The 23367-nt window shown below is 42.0% G+C and overlaps 1 protein-coding gene across 4 annotated transcripts in view; it reads right to left on the bottom strand.

Annotated features, from left to right (window-relative positions):
* Nucleotides 1-4045: 4045 nt before the first annotated feature.
* The window catches only part of dalrd3 (DALR anticodon binding domain containing 3), a 33280-nt gene continuing 13958 nt past the window's right edge, over nucleotides 4046-23367 (bottom strand). For 2 of the 4 annotated variants that reach the window (XM_059943974.1, XM_059943975.1), the window contains exons 9-13: nucleotides 22796-22922; nucleotides 20391-20449; nucleotides 18109-18222; nucleotides 14829-14897; nucleotides 4046-9287 (exon numbers count right to left, since the gene is read on the bottom strand). In XM_059943974.1, the coding sequence (XP_059799957.1) occupies nucleotides 9168-9287; nucleotides 14829-14897; nucleotides 18109-18222; nucleotides 20391-20449; nucleotides 22796-22922 (489 nt within the window). In that variant the 3' untranslated portion in view covers nucleotides 4046-9167. The remainder of the gene's footprint in view (nucleotides 9288-14828; nucleotides 14898-18108; nucleotides 18223-20390; nucleotides 20450-22795; nucleotides 22923-23367) is intronic. The other 2 variants (XM_059943973.1, XM_059943972.1) reach the window with 1 other exon arrangement.

The raw sequence follows: 23367 nt of genomic DNA, 5'->3' as shown, positions 1-23367 counted from the left end.
GCGCTCCTCGGGTGTGTGCTTCACCCACTGTTCTACTCTCTATGTACACATGACTGTGTGGCTAGGCATAGCTCAAATACCATCTATAAATATGCTGACGATACAACCATTGTTGGTAGAATCTCAGGTGGTGACGAGAGAGTGTACAGGAGTGAGATATGCCAACTAGTGGAGTGGGGCCACAGCGACAACCTGGCACTCAGCATCAGTAAGCTGAAAGAGCTGATTGTGGACTTCAGGAAGGATAAGATGAAGGAACACATACCAATCCTCATAGAGGGATCAGAAGTGGAGAGAGTGAGCAGTTTCAAGTTCCTGGGTTTCAAGATCTCTGAGGATCTAACCTGGTCCCAACAAATTGATGTAGTTACAAAGAAGGCAAGACAGCGGCTATACTTTATTGGCATATCAACAAATACACTCAAAAACTTATATAGTTGTACCGTGGAGAGCATTCTGACAGGCTGCATCAATGTCTGGTATGGAGGGGCTACTGCACAGAACTGAAAGAAGCTGCAGAAGGTTGTAAATCTAGTCAGCTCCATCTTGGGTACTAGCCTACAAAGTACCCAGGACATCTTCAGGGGGCAGTGTCTCAGAAAGGCAGAGTCCATTATTAAGGACCTCCAGCACCCAGGGCATGCCCTTTTCTCACTGTTACCATCAGGTAGGAGGTACAGAAGCCTGAAGGCACACACTCAGCAATTGAGGAACAGCTTCTTCCCTTCTGCCATCTGATTACTGTATGGACTTTGAATCTTTGGACACTTCCTCACTTTAAAAAAAAATGCAGTATTTTTTAATATACAGTATTTCTGTTTTTGCACTTAAAAAAAAATCTATTCAATATACATATACTGTAATTGATTTACTTGTTTATATATTATTATTTATTGTTCTTCTCTGCTAGATTATGTATTGCATCGAACTGCTGCTGCTAAGTTAAGAAAGTCCATGTCACATGCCGGTGATAATAAACCTGATTCTGACAAGATGCTGGAGGAACTTGGCAGGTCAGGTAGTACCTATGGAAATTAATAAACAGTGGACGGTTCAGATCCTTCTTCAGGACTGAGAATGCCAGAATGAACTGGTGGGGATAGGGAGGGGAAGAGGCTAGATGGAAGGTGATAGGTGGGAAAGGTAAAGGGCAGGAGAAGAAGACCCAGGGGGAAGTATTAGGCAGGTGAGAGGAAGTAAAAGGTCAGTGTCGGGAATGGGCGGGGGGTGGATTTTTTTTTAACTGGGATGAGATGGAAATTCATGCCATCGGGTTGGAGGCTACCCAGACGACATACAAGGTGTTGCTCCCCCGCTCTGAGGGTGGCCTCCTCTGGGCACAAGAGGAAGCCATGGACCATCATTTCATAATGGGAATGGGAATTAAAATGTTTGGCTATTGGGAAGTCGCGCTTGTGGCGGATGGTGTGGAGGTGCTTGACAAAGCAGTTCCCCCAATTTATGAAGGGTCTCGCCAATGTGGAGGAGGCCACTTCGGGAGCACTGGATACAATAGATGACCCCAGCAGGTTCGCAGGTCAAAAGTTGCCTCATGTGGAAGGACTATTTGGGGCCCTTAATGGAGGTGAGGGAGGAGGTGTACGTGCAGGTACAGCACTTAGGCTGTTTACAGGGATGAGTGTCTGGAGGGAGATTAATGGGAAGGGTCAAATGGATGAGGGAATCTCAGAGGGAGCAATCCCTGCAGGTAAGTCCTAGACCGAGGGGTCGCAATCAACCGATGTCCAGGACGGACTCAGGATGATCTCATGAGTCAGAATTGGGAGATCCCCACCAACAGTGACAATCAAGTGGAGACTACATATCAAGAGCCCTGAAATATTTATAACTTCCTACATAGAATTTTGAGCGCTTTATTTGTGCTTTCTGTTTTATGATAATCAGGCTTAAGTTATTTTGTTGTGCCTTTATGCTTATTACCACATCTGTTGGACACTCAGATTGTTTGGGTCTGATTAACCCAGCCCAGCCTGCGGGATTTGCATTTGCTGGAAGTCTTAAGCAACATGCACAATATGCTGGAGGAACTCAATAGGTCAGGTATGGAGGAATAAACAGCCAGTGATTTGGGCCAGAAAGGGCCTCTGCTCAAAATGTCGACTGTTTATTCCTCTCCTTAGATGTAGCCTGACTTTCTGAGTTCCTCCAGCATTTCGTTGTGTTGCTCACGGAATAACCTGGCCCCGAGTGAACAGGCTAAGGGGAAACCAGTTGAGTGGAGCTGAAGGATGTTCATACCCCACATTTTCCTATGGGCTTGATTAGACACTCCGTCCACCATGCTAAACCTTACTTTATCAGCTACTCATTTCTTCTGTAGTGTCTACAAAATACGCTGCAGTTCCTCACCCAGGCTCCCAGACCAGTGACTTTTACCGGATGGATGGGAAATGCCACCAACAGGTTCTTCTCCATGCTGCGTGCCAGCTTGATTTGGATGTACATGTCAGGTGCTGGAGGAACTCAGGAACTAAGACAGAGGAGATTGCAGATACTGGAATCAGAAGAACACACAAGATTCTTCTCATTTGCCACCTTCTCACCTCTTCGGCCAGTCTCCTTCCTTTGCTTCACCTTCTTCTTGGTCCATTGTCCTCTCCTATTAGATTCCTTCTTCAGCCCTTTACCTCTTCCACCTATCCCCTCCCAGATTCTAACCATCCCCCCTTCCCCAGTCACCACTTTGCCTCTCAGCTGGTCTCACCTATCATCTGTACTCCCTTCCCCCCCACCATGTTATTATTCTGTCTTCTGCCCCCTTCCTTTCCAGTCCTGATGTAGGGTCTTGGCCAAAGATGTTGCCTGTTTATTCCCCTCTGTAGATGCTGCCCGACCGTCTGAGTTCCTCCAACATCTTAAGTGTGTTGCTCAAGATTCCTAGGCATCTGCAGAATCCCATGTTTGATTTATTGTCCCTCCATAGACGCTGCCTAACCTGCTGATTTCCTCTGGCATTTTGTGTGCTGCTCTAGATTCCAATATCTCTAGTCTTGTGTCTCTATCTTGATTGGCAAATACATCCTTGTTTCTTCATTCATCATCACCATCAGTATGTAGCATGTCATATGGGGTGATCGTGGTCTCAGGACCATGACTGTTCTTGGCAAATATTTCTACAGGAATAGTTTGCCATTGCCTTCTGGGCAGTGTCTTTACAAGATGGGTGACCCCAACCATTATCAATACTCCTCAGAGATTGCCTGGTATCAGTGGTCACATAACCAGGACTTGTGGTCATACGACCATCCTCCACCTGCTCCCATGGCTTCACCAGACCTCAGTCAGGAGGTTAAGTAGGTGATACATCTTGCCTAAAGGTGCCCTGCAGGCTAGCAGAGGGAAGGAGTGCCTTACACCTCCTTTGGTAGAGAGTTATCTCCACCCTGCCACTCAAGATCACTGCTGAATCTAAGTCCTGAAACCCCCTACCAAAAGGGCATTGGATGCATCTTCACTAGAGGGCCAACAGTAGTTGAAGTTGATTCACACCAGCTCCTTAAGGGTAGCGGGGATGAGCAATAAACACTGTCCTTACCATATTCTGTCCAGTGAATGGAATGATCCCGCTCTTTGACAGGTTGCAGTCATGTCTCTGAGTGAACCGAGTGTCAGGATATTTTGGTTAGAGATACAGCATGTCCTCCCATGCTGCCCAATTACACCCATGTGACCAGTCTGTACGTCTTCCGAATGTGGGAGGAAATCGGAGCATCCGGAGGAAACCCTCGCAGTAACGGGGAGAATGTACAAGACAGCGGTGGAATTGAATCTGGATCGCAGGTACTGTAATAGAGTTGGGTTACCATGCCGTGCCCAAAAACACATGTGCTCTAGGTGAGGCTTGAACACACAGCTTAAATGAGGCACAGACCAGGGCTCCAGTGAGCTTGAAGGGAGTGCAAGAACAAGAGTCCTGGTGTCTGAAAAGGAATGGGCAGCTTGTGAGGCAGGTGTCAAACCAATGGGAATTTTGAAGAATTGGAACATAGGATCCCAGATTTTTTATATTATTTTATTCCTCTTTATTTTAGAGATGGCACAGTAACTGGCCCATCTGGCACAATTAACCTCTTAACTAATATGTCTTTGTAATGTGGGAGGAAACTAGAGCACCCAGAGGAAACTCATGCAATTATGGGGAGAACCTACAAAGTTCTTACAGGCAGCGACGGGATTTGAACCATAATCACTGCGTTGTATAGCGTTACACTAACCACTATGCTACAGTGCTGCCCGTATTTATAGAACGATAAATCACGAAGCAGAGCATTCTGCGTTGTCCTTGTAAAAAAATCTCAACCCTGGACATTTATTGCACATTTTTTCCTATGGTGTTCATGAACCCATGAATACTACCTCTCTATTCCTCTTCTACGCTAATTTTTATTGTAAATTAATCTTTTGTCTTGCTGCCACAAAACAGCACATTTCACAGCAAAGGGTCTTGGCCTGAAATGTCAATAGTTTACCCTTTGCCTGTCCTGCTGAGTTCCTCCAGCATTTTGTGTGCATTGCTATGGATTCTATAGCCTTTATGCAGTCTGCATGTCAGGTGACACTGAATTTGGAGCATTGTGGTTGAATCGTAGTTCAAATTTCAAAGTACATTTATTATCAAAGTAAGTATACATTATACAACCTTGAGATTTTTCTCCTTACAGGCAGCCATGAAACAAAGAAACCCTAAAGAACCTATTTAAAACTCTGGTCAGACCCCACTTGGAGTCCCGTGCTCAGTTCTGGTCGCCTCACTACAGGAAGGATGTGGAAACCATAGAAAGGGTGCAGAGGAGATTTACCAGAATGTTGCCTGGATTGGGGAGCATGTCTTATGAGAATAGGTTGAGTGAACTCGGCCTTTTCTCCTTGGAGCGACGGAGGATGCAAGGTGACCTGACGGAGGTGTATAAGACGATGAGAGGCATTGATCGTGTGGATAGTCAGAGGCTTTTTCCCAGGATGGAAATGGTTGCCACAGGAGGACCCAGGTTTAAGGTGCTGGGGAGTAGGTACAGAGGAGATGTTAGAGTTAAGTTTTTTACTCAGAGTGTTGAGTGCGTGGAATGGGCTCCAACGGTGGTGGAGGTGGATACAATAGGGTCTTTTAAGAGACTTTTGGATGGGTACGTGGAGCTTAGAAAAATAGAGGGCAATGGGTAAATCCTAGGAAATTTCTATGGTAGGGACATGTTGTGGGCCGAAGGGCCTGTATTGTGCTGTAGGTTTTCTATATTTCTAAAAACAGACTGTCAAACACCCAAGCCCATGTTTATCCATGATTCATTATTTCTACAGATTATTTGCCTGTTGTAATGCTGTTTGTGGGAGCTTCCTGTGTATGAACTTGACTCTCTTTCCAAAACATCGTTCCGGGACATCCTTGGTAACACTAAGCAAATCTTTTTGTACTTGCATGAGAGGTTCTTAAGGGCATGAAATATAACATTAGAACATTGTCACTGCATGACTTGTCTTTTTCAAACACTAATTGGGCAGCATTAATTATACTTTGTTAAATGTAACCAAGTTTAATTTACATTATACTCTTATCAACGTCTGAATAGTTTCTCACTGTGAACGACAAAAGTTAATGTGTTAGGTACTTAGATAATGAAAATGAGTGTTAAGCAAGACACTACAGAGGAGGGGCAGATTTACTTACTGCCTGTTACACCACTGGTGCTTAGGGTAGCAATGAAGGTCCTCCATCTCTGTCTGTCTTTGTGCCACAGGTGTTGCTCAGGGTCCTTATTTCTGCCTTTAAGGCACCAAGTTGTCTGTACCTGCATTATTGTGATGTTTGGGGGTGTTTATCAGCCCCAGTTGCAATGTTGACCCTTTTTGCTTTCAGCTCCAGAAATTTTTTTTAGTTGTAATAGGCCACTCAGCCCATGGGATTCATGCTGGCTCTCAGCAGAGAAACCTCATCACTATTATTCTCTTTAGTTTCCCTGCAATATATTCTCCAAGTATAATGGTGCCTTTCTTCCTTCCTTCTCTGTCCTGAAAAAAGGTCTCAGTCTGAAACACTGTTAATTCTTTTCCATAGATGCTGCCCGACCTGCTGAGTTCCTCCGGCATTTTGAGTGTATTTCTCTGGATTCCCAGCATCTGCAGAATCTCTTGTGTTTATAGTGTACAGAAGCTTGTTAAACCACCAGATGTGGGATAAAACCAGACAATTTGAGAGTCACTGTGAACATGCAAACTCCACTCAAGCCCTGTTTGAATCCAGCTGAGTTAGGATCCTTCCACTTGCTGCTGCTCCTGTTGCAGAAATAGCTTCTTCTCCCTCTACCATCAGGTTTCTGAATGGACATTAAACTCATGAACACGACCTCACTACTTTTTAAAAAATCAGTATCGAATTCTTTCTTCTCCAGCTCTTGACCTTTCCCACCCACCTGGCTTCACCTATCACCTTCTGGCTAGCCTCCTTCCCCTCCCCACCTTTTTATTCTGCCGTCTTCCCCCTCACCTTTCAGTCCTGAAGAAGGGTCTCAGCCCAAGACTTCGACCGTTGTTGAAACTCTTTTCCATAGATGCTGCCTGACCTGCTGAGTTCCTCCGGTACTTTGTGTGTTGCTTTCTCCCCCCTTCTTTCTGCACTACTTATTTAACTTTTTAAGTATATCTATGTAACCCTCAGGCTTGGCCAGCATGTGTTTGTCTAGGGGAAAACAACTTCTGGCCCTGCCAAATTGAGAAATCTCATTTGTGTGGATGCTGCGTGGTGTGTTGCCCGGTTACAAACCTGCACTGCAAAATATCCCACAGTACATCATATGCCATTAACTGATTGAACTTTATAAATCTTCATCTGGATATAGGGTTAGTAAAGAAAAAGGGCCCATTTTATGGAAAAAGTCAAAAGTGCATGTTGGAGCACTTGTTAAAGGTCAGTATATAAAATTATGAGTATAGATAGGGTTGAAGATATGTCTTTACTAAAGGTGTAAGGCACTGCTCCCTCCACTTGCCTACAGGTCACCCTTGGACAAGGTGTGGTACCTGCATAGCCCCCGCCGCCCCCTCTGATCAGGGTCATGTGAAGCCATGGGAGCAGCTGGTGCTTATCACAAATCCTAGTTATACGAGCACTGACGTCAGGCAGATAATCTCTGAAGAGTATTGATAATGGCTGGCAGTCACCTGCCTTGCAAAGACACTGCCCAGAAGGCAATGGTAAACCACTTCTGTAGAAAAAATTGCCAAGACCGTGATCACCTATGACAAGGCACGTAATGATGATGATAGGGTAAACGCAAGCAAGCATTTTCCACTTAAGTTGGGTGAGTCTAGAACTAGAGGTCATAGGTTAAGGGTGAAAAGTGAAATATTTAAAGGGAAACAGCTCCAAGGGTGGTGTGAGTGTGGAATGAGCTGGCAGCAGAACTGGTCACTGTGAGCTTGATTGCAACACTTAAAAGTAAGTTTGGAAATGTTTGTGGATGGGACTGGTAAGAAGAGCTATGGTCCAGGTGCAGGTTGATGGGAGTATGCAGAATAAGTTTGGCATGGACTAGATGGGCTAAAGGGCCTGTTTTTGTGCTATAGTGCTCGATGATATAAGCCTCACAGGAAACATTGTGGAGAATGGCCAAAGTAGATTTGGATAATGATTGACAACAAAGTCCCAGGACCACAGAACAGGAAGTTAGGGAAATTATATGGATAGATTATATGAAGGTGAGAGAAGATGTGGTCAAAACAGTCATTTTTCGCCATTTTACTTAATGGTGAAAGCAAAACTGAATGAACCAAAAACAGACAGAGGACTTGAATGGGAATGGGAATGGAATGAAAAATGTTCCACGTGCCCCATAAAAGCCAGGCACAGCCAAGACTTGTTTGGATTCCATAACACCTTTCGTTTGCAGAGACAAATGGAACTGAGTCTTTTTATATCAAAGTGCTGGTACATGGACCGGATACTGATAATGAAAAGGAGAATGTCAGGGCCTGGAAATTATGGACATGGTGCAGTGTGTCTGAATGTAGCTGGGCAAAAGATTTGGATGAGGGAAGAAAAATGCTTGAATCAGGAACAAATGAGCTCCATGAGAAAAAAACAAGTAGAAATATTGGGGTCAAAAATTGTAGGCGGTGTTGTGGACAGAGATCCTTAACGGTCAGCAGTAATATTTCATATTAGCTGAAAATTTCCTCATCAGTGTGGAGATTCATGGATCTTTGTTTCTTCACTGCTGATAATTCAACAGAGATACATGCCACTGTCTACTTAGAGATGCTCTGACTTACGGAAAAGAATACTATTATTTCGAGATGCAATGCGGAACAGGCCCTTGTGGTCCAACAAGCAACGCTATCCCCCAACCTAATCATAGGACAATCTACCATGAACAATTAGCCTACCGACTGGTGGGAGGAAGCCAGTGTAACTGCTCACAGGAAGGTCTTAAAGAGGACCTTGGAATTGAACTCCTGATGCCCCGAGCTGCAATAGGTTAGAACAATTTCATACTTCTCCATAACTGGTCAGAGTAAAGGCCAAGAATGTCATGTGCTGCTCTAAATTCACTCCACAGCTGAACATTTGGTTGATGCCACCTGGAACCAGTCTCCAAGCAAGTGCTTTGACAATTACTCACACTGCATCTGCCATGAGATGTTGTAAAGTCTACAACCAAGCAGTCGTTTGTGTGTAAGTGCTTGCGTAGTTATGTTTATCTAAGAAACGGTTGAAATAAATAGGTACAAATAAAATCTGGTCAAGAATGGTCACAGAGGACAGAACAATGTTCACATGATGAAAAATGGATCTCTCTCCCGGTTACTGAACCCAGAAAGACTACCTTCATACAGTACCATCCAATGTTCAATACTTGTTCTGTGAAGTATTGATAGTCAGGATGTCTGGGTGATGGACAGAAAGTGATAGCTAACAGGAACAGTAGACGAAGCAGATCTATAATCAGACTACCACCTTTCAAAATCCCATTTGGTAAAGTCACCTATTTATACGGAGGTATTACAGGCAGAGACATGGCACCGACAAACAAATGTCGAAGTTTCTCTGCTTCAGTCCACAGGTCAGCAGATGATGAAGGCAGAAGGCCACCTGATTCTTTGTTCCTTTCTTTCAACCCAATGGTGTGGAATGGAGTTCTGGGTGTACCGGATCCTCAGAGCTGGCTGGGTGGTGGGATGTGGAGGGTTCCCAGTGCTGTATGAAACACCTCTCTCAATCCTTTCATCAGCTGCAGGCGTGTGAACATCTGGTTGAATAAATGTTCCCGTGGTTCCTGTGGAGTCAAACAGCCCCTTTAATAACGAGTAGTACTAAAACAGTAAACCGTACAGTACGAGTGACATCTCCTCAGCAAGACAAACCCTTTTTGCTGGGAGTCACTCTTATAAACTACTTTCCCCAGTTCTGTGGCCTTCACAAGACAGAGTAATTGCATTGTTAACAATCTACTCATACCATTATTCTCAAACAAAATCTTGCCTCTCATAGTCATAGAGTTGTAAGCACAAATGCAGACCCTTTGGCTCAACTCATCCATACCAACCAAGGTGTCGATTTGACCTAGTCCCATTCACCTGCACTTAGCTCACATCCTTCCAAACTAGGCACGTCCAACCTTTAGTTACACTTGGAGCCTTATCATTAACTGAGAGGTCCGTGGACCCCAGATTTGGAACCCCTGCTCTAAACCTTTCATATTCAATGTAGCTGTCCAAGGAATTGTACCTGCCTCTACTAATTCCCCTGGCAGTTTGCTCCATACACCCACCACCATCTGTGGAAAAAACTGTCCTCTGAGTTCCTTTTAAATCTATTCCCTCTCACTTTAAACCTCTATTTTAGACACCAACCCTGAGAAAAAGATTGTAATCATTCAACTTATCTGCCAATCCATCTTGAGTGCATCAGGTTATTCCTGTATTCTATTTGAATGTGGTTTCTGAAAAACTGAGGCAGGCACAATAAACACTGGGGTGTTTTATGAAGGAACATTTTACTTCCGGTGCAGTAGCTGATCCTTGGATAATTTCTCTTTTCCAGTTTCTTATTTCAAACACATACTGATCTTCTCAGCAAAACTAACAAGAGGTATTTTATTCTGTCTTCTGTGAATTTCTTGGGCCAGGGATGGTGATGCCAAGACTGTAGTAAAGCTGGGCCCAGCTACAAAATTCAGTGGGTCACATCTCTAGTGGCACAGTTGGTTAGCATGTAGTACTTGTATGGCAGTACATGGTGCAGAAATGCAGAGGCTATGTGTTGGAACATATGTGGTTTTGAAAATGGCAGTGTAGCGCAGTGGTTAGCGTAACACTATTACTGTAACCCAAGTTCAACTCCACCACTGTCTTATATGACTGTGTGGGTTTCCTCCAGATGCTCCAGTTTCCTCTCGCATTCCAAAGACGTACGTGTTAGCAGGGGTTAATTGGTCACATGGGTGTAATTGGGCAGTACGGGATCATTGGTCAGAGCTGTATCTCTGAAAACAATTATCTGCTTCAGGACTATTCCCCCGCTGTCAATTTATCTGTTCCTCTGCCTGCTCATCTCAAATATCAATGTCATGTTTGTTTTTAGTTTTCTGGCATTCAAATTTTATTTGGCTGTTAGTTGTAACCTGACAACACATTCAGATTGTATGAATATATTGACAGATGGTGAACTGATCTGCTAGTCACTGTTTTCACCTTGATGTCAATGAAACTTTACTCTCACCTCTAGTGAAGAGTGTAAAGAGATCCTGTTAATGAAGATGATCTTTTCAACAAGAATATTCAAAGGCATGTGGCAGGTTTAGGCAGCTTTAAGACAATCAGGAATTTAGGAGGACATTTAAAAGAAATTGGAAGGGCAAAGAGAGGACATGTGATATCCCTGACAGACAAGAGGAGGAAGAATCCTAAATAAATAAAGATTAGCTTTATCTGTCACATGTACATTGAAGCATGTGTTGTTTATGTCAACAACCAATGTCATCTGAGAATGTGCTGGGGGGCAGCCTGGCATGATATAGGAAGGATGTGATTAAACAAGAGGTGTAGGAGAGGTTAATGGGGATATTGTTTTGACTGGAGGACTTGATTTAAGAGAGACTGGAAAAGCTGAGGCTGTTGTCCCTGGAGTGAAGGAGGCTGAGGGGTGACCTTACAGAGGTTTATAAAATTATAAGGGGAACAGCTGGAGTAGACAGTCACAGTTTTCCACAGGGTAAGGGAATCTAATTCAAAAGGGTATAGCTTTAATGTGAGAGCTTTAAAGGGAGGTTATCAGAAATATTGTTTTTTCCAGCTTGCGTTAGAATGTGGGAGGTGGCAGAGTGGAGGAGCACACATTCGTAAGATTCTTGCTCCTGATTACTGTTGCTACTTTTGCAACATGAAACTGTCCACTTGGATGAGGGATTTGAGGGTCTCTGCCTCTCTATGTCACACTGCAAAAGAGATTCCAGGAGCCTAAGTTCCAGAATGAGAAAGCTGTCCTATTATGAGCAGCTTCAGATGTTGGGCCCCTATTCTTTGGCAGTTAGAAGAATGAGAGGTGATCCAAATGACCCAATAGATGCTGAAATGTTTCTAACTGTGGGAAAATCTCACCAAGGGGGCAGAGTTAATAAGGGTCTGGTTATTCAAAACTGTAGGAATTTCTTTTCACTGAAGGTAGAAATTCTTCTCCAGAGCTTATATCATTAAAGGAAGCAGAGACATTTTTCAGTAAGATCAAAGACTTGAAAACTATGAAAATTGGTGCAGAAGACTTTGGGCCAGGGGCAGATCAGCCACAGTCAAGGTATATAAGACAATTTAAAAGGCTATCCATAGACTTTGTGTACTGTCTTCAGTTCTGGTCGTCTCCTAAGAAGGATGTGGAAGCTTTGGAGAGGCTGCAGAGAAGATTTATTAGGATGTTGCCTAAGAGGGGATATCTTACAAGGAGAGGTTGAGCATTCAAGGGCTTTTCTCTTTGGAGCAAAGGAAGATGAGAGGCGACTTGATAAAAGAGTACAGCATGATAGGAGACATAGATCAAGTGGAGAGCCGGAGTCTTTTTACCAGGGTGGAAATAGCTAATGCAATTGGCATAATTTTAAGGTGATTGGAGGAAGGTATACGGAGGGGATGTCAGAGGTTAGCTTTTCACAAAGTGTGGTATGTGGAATGTCCAGCCAGGGTTGGTGGTAGAGGCAAATACATTTCTATCTTACATTGAGTGTATTTCTATGTTACATTGACTGTTCTATTTATGATAAATTACTATGATTGCACATTTCAACAGAGACGTAACAAAGATTTTTACTCTTCATGTATGTGAAGGATGTAAGTAATAAAGTCAATTCAATTAAAGATATTTAAGAAACTCTTAGATGGGCAATTGGATGATAAAAAATTGAATGCTATCAGAAAAAGATCAGGTTTTTTGTTAAATTTTGTGAAATTTGTTAACTTAGCAGCAGTTCCATGTAAAACAATCTAGCAGAGAGAAAAAATAAAAATAATAATAAACATGTAAATCAATTACGTATATTGAATAGATTTAAAAAAGTGTGAAAACAGAAATACTGTATATTTAAAAGAAAAAATGAGGTAGTGTCCAAAGATTCAATATTCATTTAGGAATTCGATGGCGGGGGGAAGAAGCCGTTCCTGAATTGTTGAGTGTGTGCCTTCAGGCTTCTGTACCTCCTACCTGATGGAAACAGTGAGAAAAGGACATGCCCTGGGTGCTGGAGGTCCTTGATAATGGACGCTGCCTTTCTGAGACACCGCTCCTTGAAGATTTCCTGGGTACTTTGTAGGCTAGTACCCAAGCTGGAGCTGACTAGATTTACAACCCTCTGCAGTTTCTTTCGGTCCTGCGCAGTAGCCCCTCCATACCAGACAGTGATGCAGCCTGTCAAAATGCACTCCACAGTACAACTATAGAAGTTTTTGAGTGTATTTGTTGACATGCCAAATCTCTTCAAACTCCTAATTAAGTATAGCTGCTGTCTTGCCTTCTTCATAACTGCATCAATATGTTGAGACCAGGTTAGATCCTTAGATCTTGACACCAGGAACTCGAAGCTGCTCACTCTTTCCATTTCTGATCCCTCTATGAGGATTGGTATGTGGTCCTTCGTCTTACTCTTCCTGAAGTCCACAATCAGCTCTTTCATCTTACTGATGTTGAGTGCCAGGTTGTTGCTGCGACACCATTCCACTTATGCGACACATATCTCACCCTTGAGTGCCCTCTCGTCACCACCTGAGATTCTACCAAAAATTATTGTATCGTTTGCAAATTTATAGATGGTATTTGAGCTATGCCGAGCCACACAGTCATGTGTATATAGAGAGTAGAGCAGTGGGCTAAGCACACACCCGAGGTGCACCAGTGTTGATCGAAAGCAAGGAAGAGATGTTATCACCAATCCACACAGACTGTGGTCTTCCAGCTAGGAAGTCAAGGGTCCAATTGCAGAGGGAGGTACAGAGGCCCAGGTTCTGCAACTTCTCAATCAGGATTGTGGGAATGATGATATTAAATGCTGAATAATATTCGATGAACAGCATCCTGACGTAGGTGTTTGCATTGTCCAGGAGGTCTAAAGTCATGAGGAGAGCCATTGAGATTGTGTCTGCCATTGACCTACTGTGGCGATAGGCAAATTGCAATGGGTCCAGGTCCTTGCTGAGGCAGGAGTTCAGTCTAGTCATGACCAATCTCTCGAGGCATTCCATCACTGTCGATGTGAGTGCTACCAGGTGATAGTCATTAAGGCAGCTCACATTATTCTTCTTAGGCACTGGTGTAATTGTTGCCTTTTTGAAGCAACTGGGAACTTCCACCCTTAGCAGTGAGAGGTTGAAAATGTAGGAGGGATGGGTTAGATTGATCTTACAGTAGGGTAAAAAGTCAACACAACATCATGGGCCGAGGTGTAAGTGCTGTACTGTTCTATGTTCAGGTAGAAAAGGTTTGAGGGTACTGATGACTGATTCATGCTCATATTTTCTTGTGCATGAAGCAACAGAGTTAGCACCTTCAGTAAATGGGAACAACTGAGAGGAAGACAGGAGAGGGAAAATGCAAAATGTAATTTACTAGAAAGAGAATGAAAGGAAAAGTAAATTAAAAAAGTAATCCCAGACACAGAATTTGCAGATGCTGGAAATCTATCAAAGCAACATGTACAAAATGCTGGAGGAACTCAGCAGGTCAGGCAGCATCTACAGAAATGAATAAACAGTCACCGTTTCGGGCCAAGAAACCTTTATCAGGACTGGAAAGGAAGGGAGAAGGAGCCAGACTAAGATGATGGGGAGAAGGGAGGAAGGTGGTGGGTGATAAATGAAACTGGAAAAGAACCAGGAAGTTGATAGGTGAAAGAGATAAAGGGCTGGAGGAAGGGGAATCTGATAGGAGAAGACAGAAGTCCATGGAAGAAAGCAGGAGGAGCACCTGAGGGAGGTGATGGGCAGACAAGGAGATGAGGTGAGAGAGAAACAGGAATGGGGAATGGTGAAGAGGGGGGAACCAGTACTGGAAGTTTGAGAAATCTATGTGCATACCATTAAGTTGGAGGTCAGAATATAAGGTGTTGCTCCTCCAACCTGAGTATGGCCTCAGCGTGACAATAGGGGAGGTACAGTGATATTAAAGTTGGGTAAGGAAGAAATGGATAATCCAGAAAGTCAAAAAAGGTTAAAAATGGGGCAAGGTTTCTGAAAAAACCCCATAAATAATCAGATGAATACTGAGATTGCAACAGTGAAAATGAGTAAGTAAGGTGAGACTGGAAATGTTAAATTTATATTTACACAATGATACTTACTCCCAAGATGTGCACACGGTTGTAATAGGAGCTGAAATCCATGCTGAGGTTTACAAGAAACTTGCACACCTATGAAACAGATTATAATAGGAAGAGGGTGTTCAGTTAGTGAGTTATCACAACTTCAAATGTCCCAAGGCACTTCACGGGCAATGAAATACATTTGAAGTAACGTAGAGTTACCAATTTATAACCAGGCAGTGAACAGGAAGGTGTCAGAAAGAACAATGTGATGCATCATTTGTTTAGGAGCTGATTGATGAACAGATACGAGTGAGGACACTGAAAGAAATGAATTACTCTTCACACAATGCTGTTGAATAAGGGCAGCATTAAGTCGCTCGGCCCATCAATATATACATGCATCTGAAATACAGTCTTGGTTCGACATCTCATTTGAAAGGTGGCATCTTTAAGGATTGGAAAGGGGATGAGAAATGGTCTAATTCTGCTCCTGTCTTATGGGTCAAGCTTGAGCACAAGTTCATTCCCTGGATCAGGACCTGTGCAAAGAGTGGTACCCATGGTGAAAGTGCAGCCATGGGCAAAAGAAAGGCAGCGTTACAATGCTAAATTTTGATTAGTCCAGCTGATGGAGACCACAAAGGAGACTGGAAATTTGGGGTGGGGGGGGGGGGGGGAAGAACAGGCATAATGATTAGAGGGGTTTTTAAGAAGCTTTACAATGGAAACCAAAAAAGACAGAAAAGCTTTCAAATGAAATAATTGGAAAATTAATGTTACAGAAATGATGGTGTGTAATTTTAAATACTGTGATTCAGGCTTTTCCACTGATGCTAGGGGAGAAAAAAAAAATGGGACATGGGTTAAGGGTGAAGTGGGAAAAGTGTAAAGAGAACATGGGGGGGGCTTCTTCACAGAGAGTGGTGGGAGTGAAGAAATAACTAACAAGAAAGACAAAGAAGAATTGGTTGATGTTTTGTACTTGGATTTTCAGAAGGCTTTTGACAAGCTGCCACACATGAACCTGCTTAACAAGCTACGAGCCCATGGTACGACAGGATAGCTTCTAGCATGAATAAAGCAGAGGTTGATTGGCAGGAAGCAAGAGTGGGAATAAAGGGAACCTTTTCTGGTTAGCTGCTGATGACTAGTGTTGGGACCAATTCTTTTTACTTCATATGTCAGTGATTTGGATGATGGAAGTGTTAGCTGTGTTGCAAGTTTGCAGATGATATGAAGATAGGTGGAGGAACAGGTAGCTTTGAGGAAGTAGAGAGGTCACAGAAGGACAGACAGATTAGGAGAATGGGCAAAGAAGTGGCAGGTGGAATACAGTGTCGGCAAGTGTATGGTCATGCACTTTAGTAGAAGAAATGAAAGGGTTGACTTTCTTCTACATCAAGAGGAAAAAATACAAAAATCTGTCATACAAAGTGATTTGGGAGTCCTTGTGCATGATTCCCTAAAGGTTGAGTCTGTGGTGAGGAAGGCAACTGCAATTTATAAAGTACTGGTGAGGCCTCACTTGGAATATTATGAGCAGTTTTGGGCCCTTTTCTTGGAAAGGATGTGCTGAAACTAGAAAAGGTTCAAAGGAGGTTCACAAAAATGATTCAGGATTGAATGGCTTGTCACATGAAGAACATTTGAAGCTCCTGGCCTGTATTCACTAGAATTCAGAAGAATGAGGGGTGACCTCATTGAAGCCTATCAAATGGTGAAAGGCCTTGATAAAGTGGATGTTTCCTATGGTGGGAGAATCTAAGACCAGAGGACAGAGCCTCAGGGTACAGGGGTGTCCTTTTAGAATGGAGATGAAGAGAAATTTCTTTAGCCAGATTGGTGAACCTGAGGAATTCTTTGCCACAGGCAGCAGTGGAGGCCAAGTCTTTATGTACTGTATATTTAAGGCAGAGGTTGATAGAGTCTTGACTGGTCAGGGCATGAAGGGATACAGGGAGAAGACAGGAGACTGGGGCTGAGAGGAAAATTAGATTAGCCATGATGAAATGGCAGAGCAGACTCGATGGGCCAAATGGCCTAATTCTGCTCCTATATCTTATGGTCGTCATGCAAGAACGTAATGAAAGTAATCTATTATCTGCACTAGGAGTCTGCTCTGATTTTATTCATTTACAGTCGAACAAAACACAGCAGTGAACACTGTATAAATTCTTCCACTGATAAATATTGAGAACTAATACAGGTTGAGCTCCCCTTATGCGAAATTCAAAAATCTGAAAACTTCCGATATCCAAATTTGTTTTGAGTGCTAACATGGAAAATTCCACAAGGAAAGTTCCCAGATGATGCAGTGGTCTCTGTGCATCACAGGCAGTTTTGAGGTGACCTCACAAATGTAATGAACGGTACTTAATGACAAATAGAAATACACTGTATAGAATGAAAAATGAAGATCTTAATTGTATATCATCAGGGTCAGAGTGACACATGCTGCTTAATGGCATGCTAATCATGAAATAAGATGTATTCTGACAAACTGAAGATTGAAGGTAATTGTGAATATTTAGCAGGCTGGTTGCAGAAACTTAAGAAGCAACATGGCATTAAATTTTTAAAGTGTCTGCAGATCACGAAAATTTTGCAGTAGAACAAGTCTACCATGCTAATTGTTTATATACTTTACATTAAAAAGCTAAAAAAAGTAAATTACAAATACAGTGTACTGTAACCTTTTAATCAAAACATGGAATTGCAGGTGGAGACTGCCTGCATTGTTTATTACTGTTTTCTCCTGATGATGCTCTTGTTACCTTGCACACCTACTATTAATAGTAGGTAGTATTTTTTATTGTTAAGTGCATATTTGTGATGAACAAGTGTAACAAGTGCTTACTGACAGCGTGGAAATTCAGAGTTGGAAATGATGATCCAAAGCTATGTCATTACATATATTCCAAAATCTGAAAAAATCCAAAATCCAAAACACCTCCATCCCAATGTTCCAAGGGGTACTCAACCTGTACATAGTTTTATAGTACTGTAATAATATTAGTAGTGTTTTGTATTTCATTTAAAGACATGATTTGTTACTCAGTTGGTCTTTTTAAAACTTACTTCCATAAAACTTCAGCTAATTGGGGCAGCCGCTTAATAGGGTCAAAATGTACTGGCCTCAGTATGTCCCAATTAACCAGAATCCACTGAATTGTTATTGTAACTTATACTGATTTTTTTAATGTACTGCACTGTATGCTGCTGGAAAACAACAAATTTTACGTCTTATGTCAGTAATTCTAAGTCTGATTCTGAAAACATTTTAAGATAAAATTTTTCTCTTATTGGTTCTGCTTACTGTTTCTGTGTTGATGCTCAGATGGATCCCTTTAGCTGAACCCAGGGAATGAGTAATCTGGACCAGAGCTTCTCGGAAAGGAATAATGTAATTATATAGCAACAGCCATTCGCCCTGCAGGTGAACGAAACCAGTTAGTCTTCCAAACAAAACATTAACACCAATGCTAAACAAATGTGGGCTTTAAATTAATGAGCTTGGCTTCAGTTTGCCTAACTACCTCTCTCCTTACACTTTTAACCTTCTCACTTTCCACTTCAATATTGAAACATTAATTAAAGAAAATTTAATGATAGTTGGTGCATATGAAATGGCTGCAGCTGCTTGGCCCCATGAACCTGCTTCACAGCTCAATAAAATCATAGCTGATCCGATTTTAATCTTGGCTCCATTTCCGGCCCAATCCCTACAACATTCTTCTTGTAGGCCAAAATTAACTGCAGCTCCTAATGTACTTTATGATACAATTTTCAATGAAACACATGAAGCACTCTTTAATACAGGATGACAAGGTAGCATTAACTCCCGCCACAGCCTGTAAGGAGTTTGCCAAGACTGTGTGAGTTTCTTTCGGTTGCTGTAATTTCCCCTCACATCTCAAAGATGAACAGGGAGGGTCAGTAAGTTGTGGGCATGCTATGCTGGTGCCAGAAACATGGCAACACTGGCAGCTTCCCCCAGCGCATCCTCGGACTGTGTCGGTCATTGACAGACGACATATTTCACTGTAGGTTTCTATGTACATGTGACAAATTGAAAAGCTAATCTATCTCATCCAGCAACACCTATATTTACCAGAATATCACCGTTTAGTTTGGAATATGGGGGGGGGGGGAACTGGAGCACCCGGAGAAAAGCCATGCACTCATGGGGGGAAAAAAACAAACTTTCTTACAAAGGACACGGAATTGAACTTTGATGCCTTGAACTGTGATAGCATTATGCTGATACACTCCCTTGTGTTCCCTTATTATCAAAATCAAGTCTTAAAGCATAAATTATAGCATATGGTCATTACCTATCCTGAGATTCATTTTTTGGAGGTGTTCACAGCAGAACAAAGAAATAGATCCAATAAAAGTCACAAACAAAGACCAACACACAACCAATGTGCAAAAGAACACAATAAATAAATAAACAAATGATAAATAAAACTAAGAACATGAGTCCTTGAATAGGATTCAATCAGTTCAGTGTTGAGGTGAGTGAAGTTATCCACTTTGGTTCAAGAGCTTGATGGTTATTTTCTTGTTAAATTATTTTTTTGAAGGTTTATAATCATTTGAACAGTTATTCTGGTTAGAATAAAGAAAAAGGTTCTGAGGCCATGATAGCAGTTAGCTCCAAGGAAGGGCCTCAGGATGTGCCATCTGAGACCTAGATCTCAGTTTCTTCTGCCTTGTGGGTAGAATGTATCCAGATCAGGTAGGTGGGGACAAAGCAGGCAGCAGGCTTGGGCAGTGCTCTGAATCCACAACAATCATTCATTTTCAAATAAAATTTCAATTGTAAGTGGAAGATTTAATTGCATAAGTGAAAACAGATTACAAGCTTCGAAGCCATTTGGTGATCTTGTCAACTGATACTCTTCAACCATCCGGCTGAAGTGTGGGTAACTTCACTCAACACTAAAATGATTCCATAATCAATCCACGGATTCACTTTCAAGGACTGTACAACTCATGTTTTCTGTATGTGTGTGCAGTTTGATTTCTTTTGCACATTGCATGTTGCCTTTGCGTGTGTGTAGTTTTTCACTGATTCTATTGCATTTTTTTGTTTTACTGTGAATGCCTGATTTTATAATAGTTATTATTCTATTGTGGGTTTATTGAGTATACTCCTAAGAAAACGAATCTCAGGGTTATATATGGTGACACAATGTACTTGATAATAAATTTACCTCTGAAGTTTGAATGCCTACAAAAAATGAATCTCAGGGTAGTATATAGTGACATATATGGACTTTGGTAATAAATTTGACTTTGACCACTGAGGTTATGACACTTCGAAAACTTTTGTTAATCACAACAATTCTGTCAGTCCTTGAGAACCTAACTGAAACTCAGTGACCTTGTGTCCAACATTCCTTCACTCCCACCCTATCATTGGTTAATATGCACTGTAAGACCTCACATGGGCAAATGAACTGGATGAAGAAATAACTTGTGGTACACAAGTGTGACTGTTTTAGCATCAATTTTTTGTTCTTAAATGAGGTGCCACATTTTAATTCTCACCAGAACAGAATGAATCATGTCAGTAATAAAGAAATATTGTACCTCTTCCTGGAGTGCAAAATAATTCAACTGGGATGTTTCTGGGAAATGTGGGTACAATCCTGAAAATGAGAAGAAAGAAAATGTGTTTCAGTGTTGAAAGGAAAACTTTTCAGTCACCCTGGGTGACCATCAGATTTCTGGATGGTCATGCATCCCTAAATGCTGCCTCAGTATTCCTCTTTTGCACTATTTATTTATTGTGACTTACGGTAATTTTTATGCCTCGCACTGTACTGCTGCCACGTTAGCAGCTAACTTCAGAGCTTATCTTAGTGATAAAAAACCCGATTCTGACTCTGCAGTCAGTGGCTACTTTATCGGGTACCTATACGTTTGTGGTCTTCTGCTGCTGTAGCCCATCCACTTCAAGATTCAACACGTGCATTCAGAGATGCTCTTCTGCACGCTACTGTTGTACACGTAGTTACTTGAGTTACTGTCACCTTCCGGTCAGCTTGAATCAGTCTGGCCATTCTCTGACCTCTCCCATTAAAAAGACATGCTGCTCACTGGATGTTTTTTTTTTAATTCCACCATTCTCTGTAAACTCTACACTGTTGTGTGTGAAAATCCCAGGAGATCAGTAGTTACTGAGATACTCAAATCAGCCCATCTGGATCAACCAAGGTCAAAGTCACTTAGATCACATTTGTTTCCCCCATTCTGTTGTTTGGTCTAAACAACAACTGAACCTCTTGACCATATCTGCATGCTTTTATGCATTGATTTGTTGCCACGTGATTGGCTGATTAGATATTTGTATTAATAAGCAAATGTACCTAATAAAGTGGCCACTGAGTATCTGTTCAGTCCTTGTTGAATCTACGTGCTAAAAGGGGATGGGTTGATCTATAGGTAAATTTTATAATAAACATATTTGCAAAGATAATCAGAACTGCTTTTTAATTTGGCACCCACCTACCCTAACTGATGTCCCAAATATCTTCACCTGATCCTAACTTCTCCAGCTGCTGAGGTGATGAGCTGAAGGAGAGAGGGTGGGATTTGAAAACAGGTTTGGGTTAACTTGGCTCCAATGCCCTGAGCTGTAAAAGTGTCAACTAACCAATATTCTAAAGTGAACCTGCCTAATGCTTGTTGTCAACCACAGGAATCATATGACTAAATACTTTATTAGCAACACTTTTAACTGTGGTAAACTATCATCACAATAAAGAGGTGAGCAAAGGTGAGGCTGACTTGAGGGTCAAGCTGTGCAGGACCATGCAAAGTCGAAGCACTTTTGAAAATTGAAACGGCCCAAATAGACTGAAAAGGCAGGGTGTTGGTACAGAGGCGAGGGTCTGGCTTATTCTGTTTGCTCTTCCGCGATGTTTACTCCTCTTTCTGCAGTGTTGGGGCTATGAGAGCACTCTGGCTGCTCCAGGCTTTGTATCTGCGAGCTTCATGGCGATTTGCCCCACTGTGAGCTGAACTGAGACTGAGTTTATGGGACTGCACCAGGTTTATGGACTCAGTTTGGTTCCGAATGCTGTTGCTTGATTTTTGTTTATTTTTCTCTCTCTGCACATTGGGTGTTGGTCTTTTTTTTAAATGTTGGTTCTTTCAGCTTTCTTACTTTATGGCTGCCTGTAAGCAGACAAATCTCAAGGTTGTATAATTTACACATACCTTGATAATAAATGTACTTTGAACTTTAAACTTAATTTCAGTTACACACGTGTATAATACTCCAGGGTATTACAGATAACTGGACAGATGGTCAGGTTTACTTACAGAATTGAGCTTTCATATCCCAGTAAACCAAGGAATGGTGTGTGTTCAGAGGAATGGTCTGTGAAGTGCAAAGGATCTTGGAAATTCTGGTGCAGGGTTCCCCAAAGGTTAACTTGCAGATTGAGTTGGCAGTAAGGAAGGCAAACAAAATGTTTGAATTTATTTTGAGAGGACTAGAATATAAAGCTGAAGCTTTATAAGGCATTGCTCAGACAGCACTTGACTCATTGTGAGCAGTTTTGAGCCCCATATCTAAGAAAGAATGTGTTGATATTGGAGAGGGTGTAAAAGAGGTTTACGAGAAAGATCCAGGGAATGAAAGGGTTAAGGTATGTGGAGCATTTGATGAATGAGCCTGAACTCACTGGAGGTTAGAAGCAAGAGGACTGATGAAGGGTCTCAGTCCGAAACGTTGACTGTTAATAGGTGCTACCTGAACGTCTGAGTTCTTTCAGTATTTTGTATGTGTTACTCAGTACATTATGCCCAGTTCCAATCCAAGCCCTAGCGCTTTACCTCCGTGATTAGACAATGGCTGTGATGAACTATCAGCTGAACCTCCGCTTTTTTTAAATACAAGTTTCCTGATTTTGACAAAGATACATTTACAATTCTGGGGTAGACAAAATGGAAACAGGTTCAGAGATATAAAAAAGAGCAGCTGTTACCTTTCTCCACAGAACTGCTGAAATGATTGAACAAGGTTGCAAGCCTGGCACAGTTGTACATGACAAATGCCCCACTCCTCGTCCCTTTGGTCGAAATACTGACTCCTTGGGTCAGGTCTAAATTCAGCTAGAGTTCATCAGCAAATGGGTTGAGAATTTGAGGAAAGAGAGGTGAAGTGAATTTCTGTTACAAATCATCTTTTACTTTACCAATGTGATACTTGGTCTCTACAGATTTGAAATCAAACAGTTCAGAATCAGAATCAGGTTTATTATCAATGGCGTGTGATATGAAATTTGTTAACTTAGCCACAGCAGTTCAATACAATACATAATCTAGAAGAGAGTGAAAAAAATAAACAAATAAATCAATTATGTATATTGAATAGAAAAGACAGAAATACTGTATCTTAAAAAAAGAAGTGAGATAGTATCCAAAGCTTCAATGTCCATTTAGAAAGCGGACGGCAGAGGGGAAGAAGCTGTTCCTGAATTGCTGAGTGTGTGCCTTCAGGCTTCTGTACCTCCTACCTGATGTAGCAATGAGAAAAGGGCATGCCCTGGGTGCTGGA

The sequence above is a fragment of the Hypanus sabinus genome, chromosome 19, assembly GCF_030144855.1.
Source record: "Hypanus sabinus isolate sHypSab1 chromosome 19, sHypSab1.hap1, whole genome shotgun sequence".
Classification (NCBI taxonomy): Eukaryota; Metazoa; Chordata; class Chondrichthyes; order Myliobatiformes; family Dasyatidae; genus Hypanus; species Hypanus sabinus.
This window is presented reverse-complemented; position numbering and strand designations above follow the sequence as displayed.